Raw genomic sequence first — 26,801 nt, 5'->3', positions numbered from 1 at the left:
TACTCTTACCCCATTTCACATCTGCTTTCCTCTTTGCCTCCTTTATCTTATGCCATGAGGAAATGTAAATGCAAAATATTTTAATAACAATTTATACAATTTACATATTACATAATATACATATCAAATATCTTTATTTTCTTGCATCTAACTCATTCATTCCCTTTCCATTAGACCAAGCCTTTGTGGATTTACCTGTCTGTTGTTGGTGTCTTTATGTTTCTTGTATGGGTACCTGAAGGAAGCCCTTAACAGTGCTTTGTTTTGTTCTTGCTTTACATTTTTCCATTTTCTATCATCTCTGTCTTTTTCAATTGGCATGCACAAAGCATCATCAAGTGCCTGGAAAAGAGGAAATTTAAATACATTTTTATATTTGCACTCTACTGGGAACCAAAATATCGTTGTTTGTAAAATGTCTGTTTTCTTGACTGTGGGGACATGGTTGAGCAATGAGCATGGTTTGAATGAATTGTTCACAAACAGTAATTAGTCACTCCTGATGACCAAAAACCTATGATTACTATTGTTTTTTGTATATTTAGTTTCTTGTCTGTTTCTACTGCCAGGTCTTTGATAAGGGGACTGAAAAACATGTCAAAAGTGCTTAGTATTTTGGGGTTTTGTCTGGGAGTGTCTAATGAAGGGAGAAGTTATGGACTGGCTAGCAAGATTGTTTAACGTGTTCCTAGGGAAAGAAAATATTTCGGTGGACTGGAGTGTATGTAGTTCCACTATGCAAGGGAATTGGGGACAATTATGAATGTAGTAGTTTTTGAACAATCAGTCTGTTACATGTACATGGTAAGGTGTATGGGAAGGTAGGTGGTAATGTATATGGGTGTTAAGATGATTAGGAGTGGAACTGGAGTAACAGGGGAAGAAGAATGTAGGTTTAAGATATAATGTACACAGATAACATTTTTGTAATAAGACAAGGATTTTTTGCCAGAGTAAGGATGTCTTTTGGGATTTTACTGATTTGAAGATGGTATATGATAGGTTCAACAAAAAAAGGTGTTGAGGAGTGTGTTGTGGATGTATGGGATAGGAGAAAGTCTTTTGAGGGTGGTCAAAATTTTTTTGTGAGTATTTGAGTTTATGTGATGGTTGGGAATTGAGAAAACAAGTAATTTGATGTAAAGGTGGGGCTGTGCCAGGGTTGTGTAATGTCACCATGGTTGTTCAACATGTATATGGATAAGATGGTAAGGTCGGTAAATATAAAAGTGCTAGGCAGGGGTTTGGAGTTGGTGAAAGAGGAGGGAATTTGGAGATGAGCCAGTTGTTTGCAGATAATACTGTATTTGTTCCTAAGTCAGAAGATAGATTAAAGAAGGTGGTGAAAGAGTTTGTGTATGTGTATCTACCTAGTATCTTACAGGAAGGGGAGCTATGCTTGTGGTGTCCTGTCTTTGCATCTTGCAATGTCTAGTTTGCTCTTAAATTTGTGTATAGTTTTTGCACACACTACTGTCTTATCTAGTCTGTTCAAGATATCCACTACTCTGTGTGGAAAACTGTTTTTTTCAGGTCTTTTCTATAACTTTCCTCTTTGAGTTTCTTTTCATGTTCCCTTGTATTTCTCTTATCCCAATTTAGTAAGTCCTCTCTATCAAGGACTTCTGTGCCTTTCATGATTCTGTAAATAGTCAGCAGGTCACCTCTATCTGTTTTTTGTTCCAAAGTCGATAATTTTAATTTTGCCATTCTCTTCTCATATGACAGGTTTGAAAGTGTTGGGACCATTTTTGTGGCTGCTCTCTAGATTCGTTCAATTTTCTTTATACTCTTTTTGGTACTGGTTAACCATAGTGTCACAGCATGCTCTAGTCCTCATTAGTGTGACTAGTATTTTTTCAACCATTTCTTCATCTAAATAAGTAAAAGCCACCTTTATTGATCTTAGCAAGTTGTAAGATTCTCCAACAATTTTGTTTATCTGTTTATCAAGGGACATGTCATTTGAGATAATTACTCCCAGGTCTTTTTCAGATCCTACTTTCTTTACTTCCTTTGTTCCAAATTTATATTGTCTTGATATTCTATATTTTTTTCTTCTGAACTCCATTATGTTACATTTCTTAATGCTGAAGTCTGCTTCCCACTCTTTATTCCATTTCCAAACTTTGTTTAGGTCTCTATGTAGTGATTCAAAATCCATTTCAATATTCACTTTCCTCAACAATTTAGCATTATCTGCAAAGAAGTTCATGTAACAATCCACATCTTCATCCATGTCATTCACATAAATAGCAAACATTATTGGAGCCACTAATTACCTCCTCAGCTGAACTCTTTTCTCTGAGCACTACTCTCATTTTTCTGCCATAAAAGAAATCTTTCATCCAGTTTAGTAATTTATCTTGTATCTCTCCTATGTTTTCAAGTTTTTTTTAATAATTTTTGAGAGGTACTTCGTCGAAGGCTTTTTGTAAGTCCAGGAAAGCACAATCGGCCCATCCATCCCTTTCTTGTATTATATCTATTAGTCTTGAGTAGAAACAGATTAAGTTTGTGGCACATATCTTCCTTGCATGAATAAAAATTGTCTCAGGTTTATTATATTGTTTTCTTCCAGGTGTTTAATCTATCTATTCTTGATCATTTTTTCACAAATTTTGGCTACAGTGCTTGTAAGGGAGACCAGTCTGTAATTTGTTGGTTCTTCTTTGTTTCCTCCTTTATATATTGGTATAATATTGGCATTTTTCCAGTCCTTTGGTATTTTTCCTTCTTTGAGTGAGCAACTTATTGTTATATATTTTGTCCATTAATTTTTCTTTACATTCTTTTAGTATCCAATTTGTAATTCCATCTGGGCTGTATGATTTCCTGACATCAAGGTTAGTTGATCTATTATTTCTTCTTGTGCTATTGTATTTACCTAGTTGTATTTATCTAGTCGTATTTTATGGGAAGAGAGCTATGCTCGTGGTGACCCGCTTTTGTATCTCTCAGCATCCAGTTTGATCTTAAATTCTTGTATAGTTTTCCACTCACTGTTTCTTCATTCAGTTTGTTCCAGATATCTATCACTCTGTGTGTGAGGTTATTCCTTTTTAGATCTCTTCTGTAACTATCCTTTTTAAGTTCCTTTTTGTGTCCTCTGTTTTTTTGTTTGTTTTTTTTATCCCATTTTAATAAGTCATCTCTATCAAGGACTTCCGACCCTTTCATAATTCTGTATATGGTTAGCAGGTCTCCTCTTTCTCTTCTTTGTTCCAGGGTAGGTAGGTCAAGTTTATCCAATCTTTGTTCATATGTCAAACTGGAGAGTGTTGGTGCCACCTTTGTCATTGCTCTTTGAATTCTTTCTAATTTCTTTATGTTCTTTTTAGTACTAGGTGTCCACAGTGTCGCAGAGTACTCCAATTTTGATCGTATCAATGTAAATAATATTTTCTTTACAGTTTCTTCATCCATGTAGTCAAAGGCCACTTTCATTGATCTTAATAAATTGAAAGTTTCCACGACTAATTTATTGATATGTTTGTCTGGTGTCATGTCATTGGCAATAGTTACTCCTAGGTTCCTTTCTGAGTTGACTTTTTTCATTTCCTTTGTACCAATTTTGTAATGTCCTGATATTCTGTTTTTGCTTTTTCCAAATTCCATTATACTACATTTCTTGATGTTGAAATTCACTTCACTCTTCTGACTCCATTTCCAGATTTTGTCCAGGTCTTCTTGAAATGATTTGCAATCTTCTTCTGTACTTACTCTCTTTAGTAGTTTCGCATCGTCTGCAAAGAAGTTCATATAACATTCCACACCTTCATCCATGTCATTTATATATATGGCAAACATTATCGGAGCCAATACAGAGCCTTGTGGGACTCCACTTATCATCTCTTCCCAATTTGAGTTCTTGTCTCTGAGTACCACTCATTTTTCTCCTGTTCAAGAAATCTTTCATCCATTCCAATAACTTTCCTTGTGTTTCACCTATTGTTTCAATTTTTCTTAGTAGCTTTTTGTGTGGTACTTTGTCAAATGCCTTTTGTAAATCTAAGAAGGCACAATCTGCCCATCCATCCCATTCTTGAATTATTTCTATTAATCTCAAGTAAAAGCATATTAAGTTTGTGGCACATGATCTTCCACTTCTAAATCCAAATTGTTTTGGATTTAGTATTTTGTTGTCCTCCAAGTGTTTAATCCATTTACTTTTGATAATTTTTTTGCATATTTTTGCTATAGTACTTGTAAGGGAGACCAGTCTATAGTTGGTTGGATTTTCTTTTTCCACTCCTTTGTGGTATTTTTCCTTCTTTGGGTGAGAAATTAATTATCTTGTGTATTTTGTCCGTTAGTTCATCTATACATTCTTTCAGTATCCGATTTGCAATTCCATCTGGTGCATGTGACTTTCTGACATCTAGGTTTTTTATTTGTTCTCTTATTTCTTTCTGTGTGACCATTATTTCTTCCATTGAGGAGGATCTTTCTGTCCTTCCTCCCAATTATGTGAGCTTTCAGTTGTGAATACAGATTTAAAATGTTTGATCATAATTTCAGTCATTTCTATATCATCTATATATTCTTTATTTTCTTCGTGCAGTTTCACCATTTCATGTTCGTCTTTTAGTTTGTCATTTATATATCTGTAGAATAGTTTAGGTTGGTCTTTGCATTTTCCTATTATGTCTTTTTCATAATTTCTTTTTTCTTCACTGCATATTTCTACATATTCATTTCTTAGTTTGGTCTTTTTTTTTTTCTTTTTTTTTCCATCTTTTCTAGGCTTTGTCTCTTCTATCTTTAGCTTCACTACACTTTTTGTTATACCAACACTTTATGTATACCCCTTTTTGTTTCTTCTTTGGTATGTATTTGTCTGTTCCCTCTTTGTATTTTTCTTTTAATATGTTCCATTTCTCTTCCATCTTTGTTTCTTTATTTTAAAAAATTTCCCAGTTTGTATTTTGAACAAGTTTTCTAAGTTTTTTGAAGTCCGTTTTGTTGTACATTAGTCTTCCTTTTCTATGTAGCATGCAGTTGATACTTTAGGGTCTATATGGGGCGCCCCTGCGGACCAGAGCCACACATCATTTTGTCTATGATAGAGGAAAACCTTTTCATAGAGAAATTATGACACTTTTATACTACAACTGTCCCTCTGTTATGCTGTCCCCCAACCCCTTGCTGCTGTCCTGTACCATTTCTCTGAGTATTCATTTTCTGTGGTGGGGGAATTCCCTGTGGTGGGGGAAAAGAATACTGCCACCAAGTATTTCCACTTGGATCGTAAGAGGCGAGAAAAACGGGACGGGGATTAGGACTAGGCATCCTTCTCCTTGTAGCCCCACAGGGCACATTCCTAAAAGAAAAAGTAAAGGCATAAGAGGGTCTGGGAGTTTTCCGACCAGCACCCTAAGGTTTGGGTCTTTTAATGTGCATGGATGTGGTACAGATGAGAGTAAAAGAGAAGAGATAGGTAGTATGTTTGTGAGAAGAAAGATGGATGTGTTGGCTTTGAGTGAAACTAAGTTGAAAGGCAAGGGTGAGTGTAAGTTTGGGAGTGTAAGTGGGAGGTTATCAGGAGTGAAGAGAGGTCGAGGGAGGGAAGGGGTGGCTATTCTAGTAAGTGAAGTGATAGGTAAACATGTAGTGGAGTGGAAGGAGGTTTCCTCAAGGATAATGTGGATGAAGGTGAAACTGGGAAAGGAGATGTGGGTCTTTGTAAGTGCATATGGGCCTGGCAGTGAGAAGAGTGTAGAAGAAAGGGAGGCCTTTTGGATAGATTTAAATGAGTGCATAGAGGATTTAGGGAGAAATGTCAATGTAATAGTACTGGGAGACCTTAATGCTACGGTAGGAAATGGTCCAATTGATGGAGTGGTTGGAAAATGTGGAGTTCCAGGAAAGAATCGTAGTGGAGAGTTGATGGTGGAAATGTGTCTAGAAAGAGAGTTGATGATAGCAAATACAGTGTTTCGGAAGAAAGTCAAGCATAAGTACACATGGGAGAGGGTGGTGGAGGGAAGGGTGGTAGATAGAGCGTTAATGGATTATGTAGTGGTAAATAGGATTATGATAGGAAGAGTTAAGGATGTACATGTGCTAAGGGGAGAGGGTGGGGGAATATCAGATCATTTTTTGGTGGAAGGTAAGTTGAGAGTGGAGGATAGATGGAGAAAGAGGAAAGGGACAAAAGGTAGGGAGGTGCTTAGAGTGAACTCTTTAAATGAAAAGGAAAAGGAGAAGGAGTACAAGAAGCTGAAGGAGTGGGAGGGAGTGAAGGATAGAGTAGAGCTAGGTGTGGAGGAGGAATGGGGATGGTTCAAGGAGGGAGTCACAAAGTGTGCAAAGATGGTGTGTGGAACAAGAAGGATAGGAGGAAATAGAAGGAAGGGTAGTGAATGGTGGGGTGAGGAAACAAAGAAGGTTGTAGAAGAGAAGAAGCGAGCTTTCACAGATTGGTTACAAAATAGGACGAGGGAGTCATATGAGAGGTACAAAGAAAAGAAAAGAGAAGTAAAGCAAAAGGTAAAGGAGGCAAAGAGGAGAGCAGATGTGAAATGGGGTAAGAGTATGACAGAAAATTTTGAAAGTAATAAAAAGATGTTTTGGAAAGAAATAAAGAGAGGAAGAGGAGGCGAATCAAGTAGAGAAGAAAAGGTAAAAGGTGCAGATGGAGAGATGATAATGGAAGAGAAGGCAGTAAGGGGAAGATGGGCAGAATATTTTAGGGAGTTGCTAAATGTGAAGGAGGATAGGGAGGGAAAGATAGTTGCAGTGGGAAATGCTAAGAAAATGACCGTGATGAGTGAGGAAAATGGAGGAGAAATAAGGAAGGATGAAGTGAAGGCAGTTGTTAAGATGATGAAAGCAGGTAAGGCACCTGGTCTGGATGGATGCCATGCAGAATGTCTAAAAAAAAAAGGAGGTACAGTGATGGTGGACTGGCTGGTGAGGTTATTTAATGTTTGCTGGAGAGAGGGTAGAGTGCCGGAGGACTGGAGGAGTGCCTGTATAATTCCACTTTACAAGGGAAAAGGGGACAAGTGTGAATGTAGTAGTTTCAGAGGGATCAGCTTGTTAAGTGTAGTTGGGAAGGCTTATGGGAGGATCTTGATTGAGAGGATGAGGAGAGGAACAAAGGGAGTAATTGGTGAGCAACAGTGTGGATTTAGGACAGGTAGAGGTTGTGTAGATTAGATTTTTGTGGTAAGACAGATATGTGAGAAAGCTATAGGAAAGGGGAAGGATTTTTTGGGGGATTTTATGGATCTGGAAAAGGCTTATGATAGGGTAGACAGAAAGGCACTGTGGGAGGTTATGAAGATATACAGGATAGGAGGAAAGCTTCTAGGAGCTTGTGTTAGAATTAGAAATGGAGAGAGTGAGTGGTTCGAGGTAAAGGTGGGACTTCGTCAAGGATGCGTTATGTTGCCCTGGCTGTTCAACTTATACATGGATGGGGTAGTGTGAGAGGTAAATGCAAGGGCTGTGGGTCAGGGATTGGAGATGGTTAAAGAAAATGGAGAAAAGTGGGAGGTAAGCCAGCTGTTGTTTGCGGACAACACTGTGCTTGTGGCAGGATCGGAGGAGGGATTGAGGAAGTTGGTGACAGAGTTTGGGAGAGTATGTGATAGAAGAAAGTTGAAGATAAATGTGGATAAAAGTAAGGTGATGAGATGTACAAGGGGTGAAAGTGGCAGCAGACTGGAAGTGAGCATTAATGGAGAGCGACTGGAGGAAGTGGACAGTTTTAGATACTTGGGTGCAAATGTGGCAGGAAAAGGTGGAGTGAAGGTGGAGGTAGAATGTAGATTGAGAGAAGCGAGTAAATGCCTTGGTGGATTAAAAAGTGTAATGAGGAATAGACATTTGGGAATGGATGCTAAGAGGAGACTGTATGAAGGAGTGATTGTGCCAACAGCACTGTATGGGGCAGAAACATGGAACATAAGAGAGGAAGAGAGGAGTTTGAATGTGTTTGAGATGAGGTGTCTGAGAAGTATGATAGGGGTTACTAGGCAAAATAGAGAAATGAGGAGGCCAGGAGGAGAACGGGGGTGGAAAGGGAGTTGGGAGATAGGGTTGATGAAAGAGTATTAGGATGGTTTGGACACATAGAAAGAATGAGTGAAGAAAGACTAGTAAAAGAGGTATGGAAGGCAGATGTGGAGGGAGTGAACATGAGGGGATGTCCTAAGATGAGGTGGATGGATGGGGTGAAGGGGGCTTTGGGGAAGAGGGGAATGTCTGTTCAGGAAGGACGGGAGAGGACAGAAGACAGGGGTGAATGGAGAATGGTTGTATATGGATGGTGTTGTGATGCATGAGGTGGAATGGGTGGGAGGATGGGGGGTGAGGTAGTATGTGTGAGCAAAATTTGACGCAGCTCGAAGGGATTTCTCACCGTCTTCTCCTTTTATGCATGGGGGGACGGAGACGGGGGGTCGCCGATTTAATGAAGCGGCCTTGCTGTGGATGTGCTGTGTCTTGCGACACTGCTTCTGACCCAGGGCAGTGGACAAGGTGCAGGGATGACCCGTCATCCATGAGGTGCTAAGATAAGAGGGAGGGTGGAGGGGTTGGAATGTATTCAGGGATGGAATGGGTGGGAATGATTTTATGCCTTTTCCTTTTTGGTTACCTCCCTTGTAAGGGGGAAAAAGCCTTGGTATATGTATGTATGTCATCTCTTCTCATATCATTTTGTTCTTTTAGTTTGAACTCTATTAGTATGTGGTCACTCTTCCCAACTGGTGTCTTGTATTCCATTTTATCCACTATTTCAGGCTCAGATGTGAATATTAAGTCCAGTCTTGACAATTCTTCATTGTTTCTATATCTGGTGTTTTCTTTCACCCATTGAGTCAATGTGTATTCAATGGTCATATCCAGTAGAATATTTTCCCAAAGTTCCTCTCCACCTTTTACTGTCATTTCTTCCCAACATATTTCTTTTGAGTTAAAGTCACCCATAATTATTATATTTCCTTCTTTCATTAATTCATTTAATGTATTCGTTGTGTATTCCAATAGTTTGGAATGATTACTATTAGTCCAAGCCTGTGTTTTTGGGGGCACATACACTACTACAAATTTTCTACTTTTCATATTTCCATTTTCAACTTTAATCATAATCAATTCTACATTATTTTTTCCTTCTGTTATCTTTGTTGCACTTAAACTTTTTTTTTAGTCAAGAACATGATTCCTCCACCGTTTTTCCATTCTATTTTTTGCCCACTGGTATTATAGACCTTGTGCTATAGTATTTGATGGTAGTGAACCTTTTAATTTTGTTTCCACAAATCCCATTATGTCAGGTTTCTGTTAACAGATAGTCATTTAATTCGTTTAGTCCAGAAATCCTTCCGTCTATGTATATATATGTTATTTTTAATTTCACATCATTTTGTCTATGATAGAGGAAAACTCTGTTCATAGAGAAATGATGACACTTTTATACTACGACTGTCCCTCCGTTATGCTGTCCTCCAACCCCTTGTTGCTGTCCTGTACCATTTCTCTGAGTATTCCTTTTCTGTGATGGGGGAATTCCCTGTGGTGGGGGAAAAGAATACTGCCACCAAGTATTCCCACTTGGATCGTAAGAGGCGAGAAGAAAGGGATGGGGATTGGGACTAGGCATCCTTCTCCTTGTAGCCCCACAGGGGAAATTCCTAAAGGAAAAAAAGATGACCCGTCATTCAGGAGGTGCTAAGATAAGAGGGAGGGTGGAGGGGTGTGGAGTGTATTCAGGGGTGGAATGGGTGGGATTGATTTTGTGCCTTTTTCTTTTTGGCTACCCCCCTTGTAAGGGGGAAAAAGCCTTGGTATATGTACGTATGTATGTATGTATTTTTAATTTCTTCCTTTCTTCTCTTTTTAGGTTTGTTTCCTTTTTTTTTTTTTTCTTATGTCCCATTTCCTCAGCCTCAGGTCCAGTACCCTCCAAAAAACTCATTCTTTTCAGTCTCTGTTCTTTTCTCATTTTTTCATTTGCTTCATTTCTAAGTGCTTTTTCCTTTTCTATTTCCTCATTACTCATTTCCTTTTTTTATCCATACATTTTTATATTTTTCACTGTTTGCTAGATTTGCTGCTTTTGATAGTATTTCATCAGCTATCATTTGAGTCCTTAGTTTGATTTTTAGTGGCCTATAGTTTTTTCTTTAGAGTACTGCCCCATTTTATGCACCTCATCGATGTCTTTATCGAATTCCTGTCCTTCCTGAACCACTTTCAGAATTTCCTTTGCAATTTCTTTCTCCTCTTTTTCTCTTTGATATTTGTATACATTATGTTTTTCTTTAATGCCATAAGCTACAATGCACTTTTTTTATCTATTGTGTCTCTTACCCAATTTTCCTTTTCTTTAATTACTTTAATTACTGTTTCTTTAGCTTTTCCTCTACCTGCTGTTGTGCTATTTTTTGAAATATTATTTTCTGATTTTCTTGTTCTTGTTTCCACTCATTTTTTTATTTCTAGGAGATCTGTCTCCTTAATTGAATCTCCCACTTTTTCGGTCACTGCTTGTAATTGTTCTTTGACCTCTTTTTTTAGTTCCTCATTTTTGTTTCTGTCTTGATTTTTTTTTTTTTTTTTTTCTTTTATCACTTCTGATCATGCTTAGTTCACTTTTTAGCTCATTATGTTCTCTGTTCATTTCTTCATTTGCTTTTTGTAGATTAGTCATTACTCTATGTACTGCTCTATAATCTATTCTTAAGTCTATTAATTCCTCCATCACATTGTTTATGTCTCAACTTCTTAGTAAACTGCTATACCTAGATTACCTCTCTGCATCTAATCCTTTACCTAATGATGTCCTGTCCCTTTGAAACCCAGAAAAAACATTATTTTCCCACCTTTGAGTTTTTTTTTTGTGTGTTGTTTAGACAAGTCCTCTTCAGTATCACTCCAAGTGGCAATTCTACTCTACTTATGTCTAGTCTTCTTTTTGTTGATTCATTGTTCTTTCTCCTCATCCTTCCTCCATTGTATATGTTAATAAGCTTTATCAACCTGGATACTTTATATTTTATCACCATAGTGGTCTCTCAAAAGCTATAGTTTCTTCACCATAAATACAAACATAGGTGTTTCCTTGTTTCATGCAAAAAATCGCTGGCTTGGAGCTTGTATCACCAGCCTTCTGTTTGCTCTGTGTGTGTGTGAGAGATCCTTCTTCCATGAGATGCTAAGACGGGAGGAACAATGAATATGTTTCAGATAGATGTAAAATGGATTTGTTGTTGTTGTCGTTCTCTAGACTGTTTGTCTGAGCAGTCCCATCTCCCCAAGGAAAGTCACGACCAGAACGGGGTTTTCCCACAAATCCTTTATAGAGTGTATGTTGTGTTGTTTGCATGTGTGATTGTGTATAATGCAGTTTTCCATTATGTGTTGAATGGTATGGGGTGAAATGTTACATCCTGGGCAGTTGTCCACAATGCGGTCATCCAGCCTCTTCTGGTAGCTTAGAAGGGCTGGGTGGTGGTCGCATCACAGTCTGGCCATGTGGACTCTGTCCTTTCGTGGGAGAGAGGATTCAGAGGGATGGATATCAGGGGGTCTGGCATACAGCAATGTATTGTCTTTTAGTGTGTTAATGGAGCAGTAAGTGATATCATTATGAATATGTTTCCAGAAGCTGGTGTTTGGTGGTTGTGGAGGAAGAGAAGAGAGTATGCTTTGACATGGCCACCCCTCTTATCAGGGAGAAGAGACCTTTTGGTACATGTATATACATTTACAATATATGTATATATTATGCACAAATTAGTCTTTGCTTGAATGTGTGGCATTTCAGCTATACTGAATCTACAATACAAACTCTAATAACATAAGTATAACTTGAAGGGAATACCAAGAGTAAGATGGGTTGATGGGGTGATGGAAGCCTTGGGTAAATGGAGAATATCTGTTGAGCAGGGAAGGGAATGGACAGGGGGTTGGCGTGTGAGTGGAGAATGGCTGTAAACAGATGATAAACTGACACAGACTGAAGAGATTTCTCCTCATCTTTGTCGTTACTTGAAATGGAAAGGAAGGAGGACCATCATGTAAATGAAGCAGTGGGGGTAAACTAGATCTGCCTGTCAGGCCCTGCTGTATGGGTACTGTGTCTTGCTGCATTGCTTCTGACCCAGGTAGTGGGTGGGCAGGGATGGCCCTTCATCCACAAGGAGCTAAGAGATTTTTAAAAAGGAAATAAGCAGGCACTGGAAGGGTGATGGATGGGTGTGGGACAGGTGGACATTGGGTGCATGCTTTGGTTGGCTAACTACTTACAAGGGGGAAGAAGCCTGTTGCTATATAGGCCTATCTATATACCAAGGGCTTCTTCCCCTTTATAAGGGAGGTAGCCAAATTAAATGGCACAAAACCACCCCCACCCATTCCACTCCCATTCACCACCCTTGCCTCCCTCTCATCTTAGCTCCTTGTGGAGGAAAGGTTAGCCCAGTATCCCGCCCTCTGCCCTAGGTCAGAAGCAATGCAACAAGACACAGTATATCTACAACAAGGCCACTTCACTTAATCAGCAAACCTCCATCCCTTCATGCAGAAAATAAAGACAGGGAGAAATTCCTTTGTGCTATATAGATAAATAGATAAAAATCACTCACCAGATCAGAAATGTATTCATACTCTCTCAGGGCTTGCTGAATTCTGGAGAATTCTAACTTCATTTCTTTGTCTTCCACTTTCTCTACGGCATCAGCCACCTTGGACAGCTGACAGAATGTTGGACAAAACATCATTGTAAATGCACTCTCTAATAAAATGTGAAACACAGAAACACATAAGCATACTGAATCACTGGATTTGACAGATGAGCGTGTGGGTGGACGAAGAACAAATAAAGATGGGCTGGAACTGTCTTCTTCAGAAAGCTGTGTACAAACAGCATGAACCTTAAATTTAAGGTTCGCACTGTTTGTACACAGCTTTCTGATGAAGAATGTATCAGTTAAAACATAACAATAAAGAGTTCCAGCCCTTCTTCATTTGTTCTTTCTCCACCCATTCTCACATAAACATATCACTGGATGCATTCTTTCTAATAACTTTTACAGACAATGACATGTACTTCCTGTGAATGTAACATTCTTGAAAACCCATTCTTTCAGAATACCCAATACTCTTTGGCCAAAGAACCCATAAAAATGTAGGTGCTTTATGCATATGGTACTTACAGTGGAAGCAATTGAATGTTTTTTGAGATGAAATACTTCAGAAATATAGTACATATTACATATTACATATAATATAGTACATATTACGTATTACATAATACACTGTGCTTGTGGCAGGATCGGAGGAGGGATTGAGGAAGATGGTGACAGAGTTTGGGAGAGTGTGTGATAGAAGAAAGCTGAAGATAAATGTGGATAAAAGTAAGGTGATGAGATGTACAAGGGGTGAAAGTGGCAGCAGACTGGAAGTGAGCATTAATGGAGAGCGACTGGAGGAAGTGGACAGTTTTAGATACTTGGGTGCAAATGTGGCAGGAAAAGGTGGAGTGAAGGTGGAGGTAGAATGTAGATTGAGAGAAGCGAGTAAATGCCTTGGTGGATTAAAGAGTGTAATGAGGAATAGACATTTGGGAATGGATGCTAAGAGGAGACTGTATGATGGGGTGATTGTGCCAACAGCACTGTATGGGGCAGAAACATGGAACATAAGAGAGGAAGACAGAAGGAGTTTGAATGTGTTTGAGATGAGGTGTCTGAGAAGTATGATGGGGGTTACTAGGCTAGATAGAGTGAGAAATGAGGAGGTGAGGAGGAGAACAGGGGTACAAAGGGAGTAGGGAGATAGGGTTGATGAAAGAGTATTAGGATGGTTTGGACACATGGAAAGAATGAGTGAACAAAGACTAGTAAAAGAGGTATGGAAGGCAGATGTGGGAGTGAACATGAGGGGATGTCCTAGGATGAGATGGATGGATGGGGTGAAGGGGGCTTTGGGGAAGAGGGGAATGTCTGTTGAGGAAGGACGGGAGAGGACAGAAGACAGGGGTGAATGGAGAATGGTTGTATATGGAGGATGTTGTGATGCATGAGGTGGAATGGATGGGGGGTGAGGTAGTATGTGTGAGCAAAAATTGACGCAGCCCGAAGGGATTTCTCCCCGTCTTCTCCTTTTATGCATGGGGGGGACGGAGAAGGGGGGGGTCGCCCATTTAATTAAGCAGCCTTGCTGTGGATGTGCTGTGCCTTGCGACACTGCCTCTGACCCTAGGCAGTGGACAAGGTGCAGGGATGACCCGTCATCCAGGAGGTGCTAAGATGGGAGGGAGGGTGGAGGGGAGTGGAGTGTGTATTTAGGGATGGAATGGGTGGGAATCATTTTATGCCTTTTTCTTTTTGGCTACCTCCCTTGTAAGGGGGAAAAAGCCTTGGTATATGTATGTACATATTACAAAAATGGACTGCATAAGAAATGTTTAGGTGAGGCAGAGAACAGGGACAGGACAGGAATTCTCAGAAAAGGTAGAGCAAAGAGTATTGAGGTAATTTTGGGCATATGGAGAGAATAAGAAAAGACAAGCAAAAAGTGTATGGAAAGCAGAAGTAGATGGAGTGAGCTTGAGAGGAAGATCAAGAATGAGGTAGATGGATGGGGTGAAGGAGCTTCAGATACATGTGCAATATCTCTCAAGAGAATGTGTAAAACAGGATTGAATGGAGGGTGAATATGAATGGATGAAGGGATGTGATTAAAAGGGATGTTCATCTCATCTACTTCATCAATTTGCATAGTATTTGCATTTCTTATAGATATTTATCTATATACCAAAAGCTTTTTGCCCCTTATAAGGGAGATAGCCAAGTCAGAGGCATGTACCTATTCCCACCCATTTCTTTCCCTTCCACCACCCCCTCCACCCCTCCCATCTCAGTTCCTCGAGGATGATGGATCATCCGCCAACTGCCCTTCATCCAGAAAAAGAGAAGACAGGGAGAAATCCCTTTGGGCTGCATCAAAATATAATTCTCCCATCCCTCCCTTCATTGCATAACAGTATCATCCATACACAGTTGTTCTCCACTCATCATTATCTCCTGCCTTCTCCCTTCCTTGCTCAAAAGACATTCCCCTCTTTCTCAACACCCTCTTCACCCCATCAAACCATTTCATCCTCAGTCATCTCCTCAAGTTCACTCCCTCCACCTCTGCCTTCCACACCTCTTTTACTTATCATTCATCACTCATTCTTTCCACGTGTCCAAACCATCCCAATAATCTTTCATCAGCTCTATCTACCATCTCCTTTTCCACTCCCACTTTCCTCCTCACTTGCTCATTTCTCACTCTATCCAACCTAGTAACCCCTACCATACTTCTCAGGCATTTCATATCTAACAAATCTAAACTTTTCCTCTTTGCCTCTCTTAAATTCCAACTCTCTGCTCCATACAATGCCATTGGCACAACCACCCCTTCATACAATCTCCTCTTTGCATCCATTCGCAGTTGCCTATTTCTCATAATACTTTTTAATCCCCCAAGGCATTTACTTGCTTCCCTCACCCTACAATTTACCTCCACCTCTACTCCCTTTCCTGCCACATGTGACCCCAAATACCAAATGGTATCCACTTCATCCAGCCTCTCTCCTTTCAAACTTACTTCCAACTTACTGGCACCCTCTACCCTTGTACATCTCATCACCTCACTTTTACCCACATTTACCTTCAACTTTCTCCTATCACATACCTTTCCAAACTCTGTCATTAACTTCCTTATTCCTTTCTCTGATCCTGCTACAAGTGCAATGTTGTCAGCAAACAACTGGCTCATCTTCCGGCTTTTCTCCATTTTCTTTAACCATCTCCAGTCTCATGCCCATTACCCTCACCTCTACCTCATGCACCACCCCGTCCATGTACAGTGCTCATCACGTCATTCTGCCAGGTGAATGCCCCTGCATAATTCCATGACAAAAAACAATGGCCTACTGTACAGGGGCTTCTTTTTCTGTCACGGCATTATGCCGGGTACCAGCCATTAGCATGATGTCACTACCTCCCAACAAACAACACATACTGATTCAGTGCCCACGTGGCTGCCATGGTGAGAGGAAGTGATGTGCCTTTGTTCTCTCATTTGCCCTATCTTTCCCTTGGTTTCTGGGCTATACCTTGGTGACTATGGGTAAAAAGAAGTCATTAATGCCTGTAACTATAGCTCAAATCATAGGGCTTCACAAAGATAGACTCCAGACAAGAGAAACAATAGTGAATGTTGGTGTAAGTGAGCAATCTGTGAGATACTGGGTGAAGCATTTCAAGGCCAACGGTGGTGTTGAGTTACCGTCTGCTAAACCTTAGCCTGGCCCCTCAAAGAAGACATCTGTACATACTTTCTGTTCAAAAAGTAGCTAGAGAGTACATACATACATACATATACCAAGGCTTTTTCCCCCTTACAAGGGAGGTAGCCAAAAAGAAAAAGGCATAAAATCATTCCCACCCATTCCATCCCTGAATACACTCCACACCCCTCTACCCTCCCTCTTATCTTAGCACCTCCCGTTCTTAACACTAGAGAGTACACCTACAATAAATGCTAGAGAATTGGAAGAAAAAAACATCTGCTTTCTGATGTGTCCATAAGAATAGTCTACAGGCGGGTTGCCAAGCTGGGCTACAGTAGCCACCAGCAGGTTAAGAAACCCATCCTTACCAAGTGGCAGAAAAAAACTTAGACTGGATTTTGCACTTAAATATCGTAACTGGACTCCTCAACAGTGGTCTGAGGTACTTTGGAGTGATGATGCCACTCACCAGTAACCACAGTGGACATATGTACCGGGCCAGAGGTAGTGACCCACTAGACCCACAATACACCTTTGGGACCACCAAACACCTAGACTCACTCATGGTTTGGGGGTGTTTCATTGCTCATAGTGTTGATGAACTCATAGTGCTTCCCAAAAACCAGAATATGAACCAATATAATTATCTGGAGGTGTTGTGCGACAATTATTCTGATGTATTTACCTAGTTGTATTTTGCGGGAAGGGGAGCTATGCTCGTGGTGTCCCGCCATTGTATCTCGCAGTGTCTAGTTTGCTTTTAAACTCATGAATGGTTTTTGCACATACTATTTCATTATCCAGTTTGTTCCAAGTGTCCAAAACTCTATGTGGAAAACTGTTTTTCTTCAGTTCTCTTCTATAGCTATGTTTTTTTATTTTCTTTCCATGTCCTCTTGTGTTTCTCTTGTCCCAGTTAAGTAAGTCCTCTCTATCAAGTATCTCTGTGCCTTGTGTTTGACAAGTGTGGAGCAACAGTATTTATATAGGATGGCACAACATGTCACCCCGCCAGATCTGTAGTTGGGTGTCTTAAGGACTGTGATGTGAATGTCTTTAATGACTGGCCAGGCAATTCCTCTGACCCTTAACCCCATTGAAAACCTGTGGTCAATAGTGAAGCAAAGTTTGATGGGTAATGATATTAATTCTATTCCACAGCTTGAGTCTGCTGTACAAGAGGCATGGATTAATATACCTCCCCAGACCCTCAGGAATTTGTGTGAGAATCTTCCTAAAGAGCTGAGGGATGTGGTGAAGTGTAAAGGAGACAGCACCAATTATTAGAACCTCAGCAAGTGTGCAAATATATTTTTATGGTATGTGTTTGTGTTCTGGTGTGTGCAGGGCAGCCAGCATAATGTTGTGATGAACACTATACACATTAAACAGCCATGGCAACAAAACACATCCCTGACACAGTCCCGCCTTTGTCTCAAACCACTCACTCTCTCCATTTCCCATTCTATCACAGGTTCTACTACTCTTGTAAAAACTTTTGACTGTTCTCAACAGCTTTCCCCCAATCCCATATATCTGCATAACTTCCCACAGTGCCTTCCTATCTACCCTGTCATAAGCCTTTTCCAAATCCATAAGGCCCAAAAATCATCCTTACCTTTTCCAAAAGCTTTCTCACATATCTGCTTTGCCACAAAAATCTGAACCACACAACCCCTACTTTTCTTAAACCCACATTGTTCCTCACCAATTACTCCCTTTGTACCTCTCCTAATCCTCTCACTTTAAACCCTTCCATAAGCCTTCCCAACTACACTCAAAAACTGATTCCTCTGAAACTACTACACTCACAATTGCCCCCTTTTCCCTTGTAAAATGGAAATATACAGGCATCTCCAGCCAAGAGGTACTCTACCCTCCCTTAGACACACATTGAACTACCTCACAAGCCAGTCCCTTTCTTCAGACACTGCATGATACCCGTCTATCGCAGGTGCCTTACCTGTTCTCATCATTTGGGGAAGAGGGGAATGTCTGTTGAGGAAGGACGGGAGAGGACAGAAGACAGAGGTGAATGGAGAATGGTTGTATATGGAGGATGTTGTGATGCATGAGGTGGAATGGGTGGGGGGATGGGGGGTGAGATAGTATGTGTGAGCAAAATTTGACGCAGCCCGAAGGGATTTCTCCCCGTCTTCTCCTTTTATGCATGGGGCCGATTTAATGAAGCGGCCTTGCTGTGGATGTGCTGTGTCTTGCGACACTGCTTCTGACCCAGGGCAGTGGACAGGGTGCAGGGATGACCCGTCATCCAGGAGGTGCTAAGATAAGAGGGAGGGTGGAAGGGTGTGGAGTGTATTCAGGGATGGAATGGGTGGGAATTATTTTATGTCTTTTCCTTTTTGGCTACCTCCCTTGTAAGGGGGAAAAGCCTTGGTATATGTATGCATCATTTTCAGAGCTACTTGCACCTCATCTTTTCTTATTTCTCCTCCATCTTCCTTTCCTACCACCTTCATTTTCTTACTACTTCCTGCTGTTACCACCAATCTCTCCCTATCCTCCTCCACATTCAACAGGTTTCTAAAATACTCTGCCTATCTTTGAAAACAATAAAAAGATGTTCTGGAAGAAAATCTTTTGTTTTCCCTGTACGGAGTATTGGCTGCATGTTAATGTGAGGTTAAAATTCCTCAGTAGCATGCAGCTGATACTTTAGGGTCTGCATGGGGCACCCCCATGGACCATGGCCACACATCATTTTGTCAGAGATAGAAGAAATCTCTATTCATAGAGAAATAACACTATTATACTGCAACTGTCCCTCCATTATGTTGTCCCCCAACTCTTAATACTGTCCTGTACCACTTCTCTAAATATACATTTCCTTTTTCACCAATCCCTGTGGTAGGAGAGAAAGAATACTGCCACAGTGTTCCCACTTGAGTTGTAAAAGGTGACAAAAACAGAACAGGGATAGGACTAGGCATCCTTCTCTCTGTAGCCCCAAAGGGGACATTACTAAAAAAAGTAAAGGCATAACAGGGTCTGGGAGGAGGTTTCCAACCAGATTTTAATGTGCATGGAAGTGGTACAGATGAGAGTGAAACTATGTTGAGAGGGAGGGATGAGTTTAAGTTTGGAAGTGTAGTTGGGTGTCAGGAGTGAAGAGATGGCTATACTAATAAGTGAAGAGATAGGTAAGTATGTAGAGAAGTGGAAGGAGGTTTCTTCAAGGTTAATGTGGATGAAGGTGAAACTGGGAAGGGAGATGTGAGTCTTTGTAGGTACATATGGGCCTGGTAGTGGGTAGAGTGTAGAGAAGAGAGAGGCTTTTTGGATAGATTTAAAAAGAGTGCATAGAGGGTTTAGGGAAAAATATCAATATAGTGGTATTGGGAGATCTCAATGCTAGGGTAGGAGATGCACCAATAGACAGTGTTTGGAAAGTGCAGTTCCAGGATGGTGGCAGAAACATGAAATATATTGTAGGAAGAGAGGAAGAGTTTAAATGTGTTTGAGATGAAATGCTGAGAAGTATGGTAGGGGTTACTAGGTTGGATAGAGTGAGAAATGAGGTGAGGAGGAGCACAGGGGTGGAAAGGGAGTTGGGAGATATGGGTTGATGACAGAGTATTATGATGGTTTGGACACATGGAAAGAATGAGTGAAGAAAGATTAGTAAAAGAGGTGTGGAAGGCAGAAGTGGATGGAGTGAACATGAGGCACCAACCAAGGATGAGATGGATGGATGGAGTAAAAGGGGCACTGGGAAAGAGGGTCATGTCTGTTGAGGAAGGGAGAAGACTGAAGATAGGGGTGAGTGAAGAATGGTTGTGTATGGATGATGCTGTGATGCATGGAAGGAGTGGGTGGGGAATGGGGGGTGAGGGAGTATGTGTGAATATTTTGAAGCAGCCCAAAGGGATTTCTTCCAATCCTCTCTTTTTCTGCACAAGGTGATGGAGGGCAGGGGGGGATTGCCAATTAAATGAAGCAGCCTTGCTGTGGTTGTGCTGTGTCTTGCTGCATTGTTTCTAACCCAGAGCAGTGGGCAAGATGCAGGGATGACCCATCATCCAGGAGGAGCCAAGAAAAGAGGGAGTGAGGGATGGTGAATGGGAGTGGAATATGTGGAGATGAAATGGGTGGGAGTGGATTTATGCCTTTGACTTTGGTTACCTCCCTAGTATGTATCTTTTGTTTTGTTTCTCTTCTTTTTTCTTTATCTCATATTTTTCTCATCCTTCTTTACAACCAATCCCTGAATGCTTGCCTCTTCTCTTCTACTACCTTCTTCACTTAATCATCCCACCACTCACTACCATTCCTTCTATTCTGTCCCGTCCCCCTCGTTCCACATACCATCTTTGCACAAAATATGAGAGCTTCTTTCTAGCCTCAAATAATTCTTACCGTTTCCTCTAGAATAATCTTTTTATTTCTTCTTTGATGATTTGGAAGGTCTTCTTGATAAACAGAGCGAAGAATGGGCATGATCTCATCCAGACGATTAAGATCAAGCAGTGTCAAGATCTGTAATGAAAAATAAATAATAGAAAAACTGCATTACATAAAAGACTTCTAGACTTTAATCAAGTGATCTTGCATTCAAATGCTTAAATATACTGGTTCTAAAGAATCAAAATAATAAATCAACCAGATGACTTAATGCAAATAAGATCAAACAGTGTCAATATCTATAATAAAAAAACAGAAAAATTATTACACAAAAATCTTCTAGACTTTTATTAAGTGATCTTGTATTCAAAAACTTAAATACACTGGTTCTATAGAATCAAAACAACAAGTTAATGATATAATCTAATGCAAATCTGAATAAAAAAATTCTTACCCACAAGTTTTTTACAATAAAAGGGTGGTGTGTTCCACAAGCACTCAATATCTCCATGGCAATATGAGGATGTCCTTGATTCCGTGCCAGTGCTGTTGCAAAGGCTATGGCACGTAATGTTAATTTGGCCCCATACTCTACACTGTCTGCAACAGCTTTATGTGCTGTCTCAAAACTTTCTGGAGTATTCTGTGGTGAAATAAAAATATGATAAATATATCTAAATATTATGGTAAGCAGAACTTGTTATTTCTAGAGTTCCATCATGAATTCAAGCATAAAAGAAAAATCAATTACTTAAAATTTTGTCTACAGCAGTGGTTGCAACCTGTTTGTTCATAAATCTCTCAATTGAGTAAAATTGTTTAACTTTCTGATAATTCTTTCATCACCTTGCTAGGCTATGGAGTGAATACACCTTCTTACATACAAAAAGACAATACACTTAATGGTGCTTGCACACTGCTACACAGACACCTACACTATCCACCATCTCTAAGAATATCTTTCATTAACAACACCTAAACAACCTAAACAAACATAACATAAACAACATATCTGACATGTGGGAATGTCCAATGATAGCCTAAGTTTCCCTGAGGAATGCAGGTCTGTCTATCCTAACAGACCAGGGCAATGCAACATCATTACTGACTAAAATCATCTAGCAGCCAATACCTACAACTGGATTTTATCTGTGGCCTATCTTTGAAGCAGCTGGAAAAACTTAGGGGCTCCAGGACCCAAGGCCACTAATCTATATCACCTTCTGTACATGAATAAGAATTACAAACCAACCTATCTTTGGTAGTCTATCTATCTGCAAAAAAAAAAATTAAAGAAGAGAAAAGAAGACAGAAAGGGAGGAGCCATTTTCTTCATTCCTTATATGTTATCTAATTATGGTTATCAGTAAAATCTTTATTACTCATAAATACCTCTGACCCAGGCAATGGACAGGAGACAGGGATGAGCCTTCATCCATGAAGGGTTCAAATGAAAGGGAAGCAAAAGGGTGACGGATAGGAGTGGAATGGGTAGGGCTGAGAGCATTCGTTGGCTGGCTACCTCCCTTATAAGGGGGAAGACGTTTTTGGTATATAGAATAGATAGCTATGTTGTAGAATTCCCAGTTAAGCTCTTTTACTGCATTTAAGACTAATTTGTATGTTTTTCTAACTGCCACCAACCTATTTCCTCTAGTTAAATGTCATTTTTTTTTTTTTTTTTTTTATCATATGGTTGTATATGGATAATGTTGTGATTGCATGAGGTGGAATGGGCAGGGGGGGATGGGGGGTGAGGTAGTATGTCTGAGCAAAATTTGACGCAGCCCAAAGGGATTTCTCCCCGTCCTCTCCTTTTATGCAATGGGGGGATGGAGAGGGGGGGGTCGCCGATTTAATGAAGCGGCCTTGCTGTGGATGTGCTGTGTCTTGCAACACTGTTTCTGACCCAGAGCAGTGGACAGGATGCAGGGATGACCCGTCATCCAGGAGGTGCTCAGATAAGAGGGAGAGTGGAGGGGTGTGGAGTGTATTCAGGGATGGAATGGGTGGAAATGATTTTATGCCTTTCCCTTTTTGGCTACCTCCCTTGTAAGGGGGAAAAAGCCTTGGTATATGTATGTATGTAAATGTCATCTTACTGAGGAGTTTTATAACATACCAATTTATAACAGGATGCAAGGAGAAGTGTGACCACAGTCTTAGGGAACTTGGTCACAGTGAGCTGCCTTTCTTGGAAGTGCTGAAAAATATCAATGGTATCTTGATATCTTTCATTCCTGAAGAGCAAATCCATGAGCACTTGATAGGCAGAAATCTGGTCAAAAACACCTTCCATCCCATCAGAATGCATGGCCTGCAACAAAGGTTGGAAAAAATATATATGAAAATATATGATGATGATATAGTTTATAATCACACACTCCCCCCTATTGGAGGGCTAGGATGGTGCTCCTCACAGAAGGCTTTGTAGTATGGAATTTAATGAACTATGCCTTTGGTTTAACTTCACCAGTGGCAGGATTCGGACCGCCATCCCCTCGACCTTCACCACAAGTAATGATGCCCTAACCCACTCACTCCAATACTTGACCTCAAGTCAAGCAAATAGACTTGTGCAAAGTTTTTTGAATCTAAATAAAGTTACTATATGGTAACCAATTCCATAAAAGAAAGGAAGAAATGAAAGAGGACACACATGTCAAAAGCATGTGAAGAAATACAGTTTCCCATATAGATGTATAAATATGTGGAATAGCTTAGAAGGTGATATAACCCAAGCTCAATCAATACACGAGTTCAAATCTAAATATGATAATTGGAAATCAAAGATATAGATTAAGTTGGAACTGTACATGAATTTGAGTCTAGGAATGTTAGAAAATTAGATAATAGGAGACAGGACCCTATGAGCATTGCTCCTTTCCTGTAACTGCAATTAGGTAAACACATGGGCAAGAGGAGATGACACCCCCACAAGATTAGATCTGTTACTAACCAAAGAGCCAGACATCATCAGCTCCTTGAACTACCTTTGCCCAATAGGAAAAAATTACCATCTTACAACTGAATTTCAGCTGGAGGATGAGGAAATATAGCCAAGGAATGAATCACACAGGCAAGGGAGACTAAATTTTAGGAAAGCAGATTACTTAGGGTTGAGAAAATTAATTGAAGAAACAATTTGAGAGGAATTCATGAATACATACATACATATACCAATGGTTTTTTTTTTTCTTACAAGGGAGGTAGCTAAAGTCAAAGGAATAAATCCACTCCCACCCATTTCATCCCCACATACTCCACTCCCATTCACCACCACTCCCTCCTTCCCTCTTTTCTTAGCTCCTAGATGATGGGCCATCTCTGCATCTCACCCACTGCCCTGGGTTAGAAGCAATGAAGCAAGACACAGCACATCCACAGCAAGGCCGCTTCACTTAACTGGCATCACCCCCCTCCCCAACCCCACATGCAGAAAAAGAGATGACGGGAAGAAATCCCTTACCCCCATCCCCCACCCACTCCCTTCCATGTATTACATCATCATCCACACACAACCATTCTCTACTTACCCCTATCTTCTGTCTTCTCCCTTCTTCAACAGACATCCCCTCTTTCCCACTGCCCCTTTTACTCCATCCATCCATCTCATACTTAGTCATCCCCCCTCATGTTCCCTCCCTCCACCTCTGCCTTTCACACCTCTTTTACTAATCTTTCTTCACTCATGCTTTCCATGTGACCACATCATCCCAATACTTTTTCATCAACCTTATCTCCCAACACCTTTTCCACCCCTGCTCTCCTCCTCATTTCTCACTCTATCCAGTCTAGTAACCCCTTCCATACTTCTCAGGTATTTCATCTTAAACGCAATTAAACTCCTCTCTTATGTTCCATGTTTCTGCCCCATACAGTGCTGTCGGCACAATCTCCTCTTAGCATCCATTCCCAAATGTCTATTTCTCATTACACTTTTTAATCCCCCAAGGCATTTACTTGCTTCTCTCAATCTACATTCTACCTCCACCTCCACTCCTCCCTTTCCCATCACATTTGCACCCAAGTATCTAAAGCTATCCACTTCCTCCAATATCTCTCCCTTAATACTCACTTCAAATTTGTTGTCATCCTCTCCCTTCGTACATCTCATCACCTTACTTCTACCCACATTTATCTTCAACTTCCTTCTTTCGCACAGCTCCCCAAACTCTGTCACTAACTTCCTTCCCTCCTCTGACCCTGCTACAAGCAGTGTCATCAGCAAACAACAACTGGCTTATCTCCCACTTTTCCCCATTTTCTTTAACTATCTCCAATCCCCATCCTATTGCCCTTGCATTTACCTCTTGCACCACCCCATCCATGTATAAATTGAACAGCCAAGGTGACATAACACATCCCTGGTGAAATCCCACCTTTACCTCAAACCACTCACTCTCTCCATTTCTAATTCTAAGACAGGCTCTACTACTCCTGTAAAAACTCTTGACTGCTCTCAATAGCTCTCCTCCTGTACCATATATCTGCATAACCTCCCACAGTGCCTTCCTTTCGACACTGTCATAAGCTTTTCCAAAATCCATTAGAGCCCAAAAATCATCTTTATCTTTTCCTAAAGTTTTCTTACATATCTGTCTTACCACAAAAATCTGATCCACACAACCCCTACCTGTCCTAAACCCACACTCTTCCTCACCAACTACTCCCTTTGTTCCTCTCATAATCCTCTCAATTTAAACCCTCCCATAAGCCTCCCAAACTTCACTCAACAAACTGATCCCTCTGAAACTACCAAGTTCACACCTGCCACTTTTCCCTTATAAAGCTGATCTATACAAGCACTCCTCCAGTAGTCCAGCACTCTACCCTCTTTTAGATAAACATTAAACAACCTCACAAGCCACTCCACTATCACTGTACCTCCCTTTTTTAGACACTCCACATGACACCCTTGTAACCCAGGTACAGGGGTCCCTCAAATAACGGGGATTCAATCATACGCGGATTTTATTTCAAAACCATCTCAAATGTAGAGAACCGTTTTAAAATTCGCGCCGAGTCGGGCACGCATACGCACACACGCGGCAACATCGCAAACAATTTTACCGCCCTAACCTGTTAAAGTGTAATGTTTCTTTCGTTTGGAACACAACTAATAAGTCTGATAATGACTGCGCTTGTCGTGTCTTAATTTCTCTTATGAGGTTCTTGTTACTGGCGGTGGTGGTTTGGGAGATCAAAAACAGACATATACACGCTTACACACGTGTAGACACGCACACGTAGACACGTGTTAGACAACCAGTGTATGTTGTGAATGCGCGTGCGTGTACACACAAATACGAACACAGACACACGCACGTACATGCTTACTTGTACATGTTAACACAGACGCATACATGCACGCACGCACACACACACACACTTCAACGAACGGACGGCTTAGAGGACGTTCTGAAGAAAAAGTGAAATTTCGTGGATCCCGAAGCAAAGGAAGTACCTATTGTATTTACAGGGGGGGGGGGGGAAATTGCTCGTGGTGTAGGGGAAAGTGAGGAAAAAGGAGAAGGGGAGGGATTACTGAGGGAAATGGAAGGAAATGAAGAAGGAGAGGACTTGGCCCAGGCAGGCAGACGCCATGTAAACAAAAGAGGTCCCGACCAATTTAGTGACGACGAAATGTCTAACAAAAATGTAAAGATTAGAAACATAGATAAGAACAATTCAATGGAAGGTGAGGATAACAATTTCCAAGGATTTAAAGAGGGGGAGGCGGATACCAACTTCCCCCGACTAGCAAAACTGGAGGAAAGGCTTGAAGAAATGACTGAACATTGGGAGGTTAGGTTCGGTAAAATGTCAAAACTTGCAGAAAAGTTTGAAAGATTGGAAGAACTAGAGAAGGCGAACAAAAACTTAACTGATGAAATAGAAGAACTAAAAAGACAGTTAAGAGAAGTAAAAGAGGAGAATAAAGAATTAAAAAGGAACAATAAAGACAATAAAGAAACAATAGCAAAAGAGGCACAGGGGTGGAGAAAGATACAGGAAAATAGTAAAGTTGCATTTACTGATATAATTAAACAGCAAATGAAAGAACAAACTGAAGACTCAGTTATCAAAGTGATGAGACAGAAGGAGAATATTGTAAGAGACTTAGCAGACAAAAAGAAAT

General features: G+C 40.5%; 1 protein-coding gene across 2 annotated transcripts in view; it reads right to left on the bottom strand.

Moving 5' to 3' along the window:
- Positions 1–78: 78 nt before the first annotated feature.
- LOC143024327 (pentatricopeptide repeat-containing protein 2, mitochondrial-like) overlaps positions 79–26,801 on the bottom strand; it is a 40,493-nt gene continuing 13,770 nt past the window's right edge. For both annotated transcript variants that reach the window (XM_076183125.1, XM_076183130.1), the window contains exons 4-8: positions 22,782–22,976; positions 21,114–21,302; positions 20,675–20,794; positions 12,600–12,707; positions 79–342 (exon numbers count right to left, since the gene is read on the bottom strand). In XM_076183125.1, coding sequence (XP_076039240.1) covers positions 157–342; positions 12,600–12,707; positions 20,675–20,794; positions 21,114–21,302; positions 22,782–22,976 — 798 coding nt within the window. In that variant the 3' untranslated portion in view covers positions 79–156. The remainder of the gene's footprint in view (positions 343–12,599; positions 12,708–20,674; positions 20,795–21,113; positions 21,303–22,781; positions 22,977–26,801) is intronic.

Source organism: Oratosquilla oratoria, chromosome 1 (assembly GCF_046742065.1).
Source record: "Oratosquilla oratoria isolate Oo_2021 chromosome 1, ASM4674206v1, whole genome shotgun sequence".
NCBI lineage: Eukaryota > Metazoa > Arthropoda > Malacostraca > Stomatopoda > Squillidae > Oratosquilla > Oratosquilla oratoria.
The sequence above is the reverse complement of the archived record's forward strand: the minus strand, read 5'-3'. Positions and strand labels throughout refer to the sequence as shown.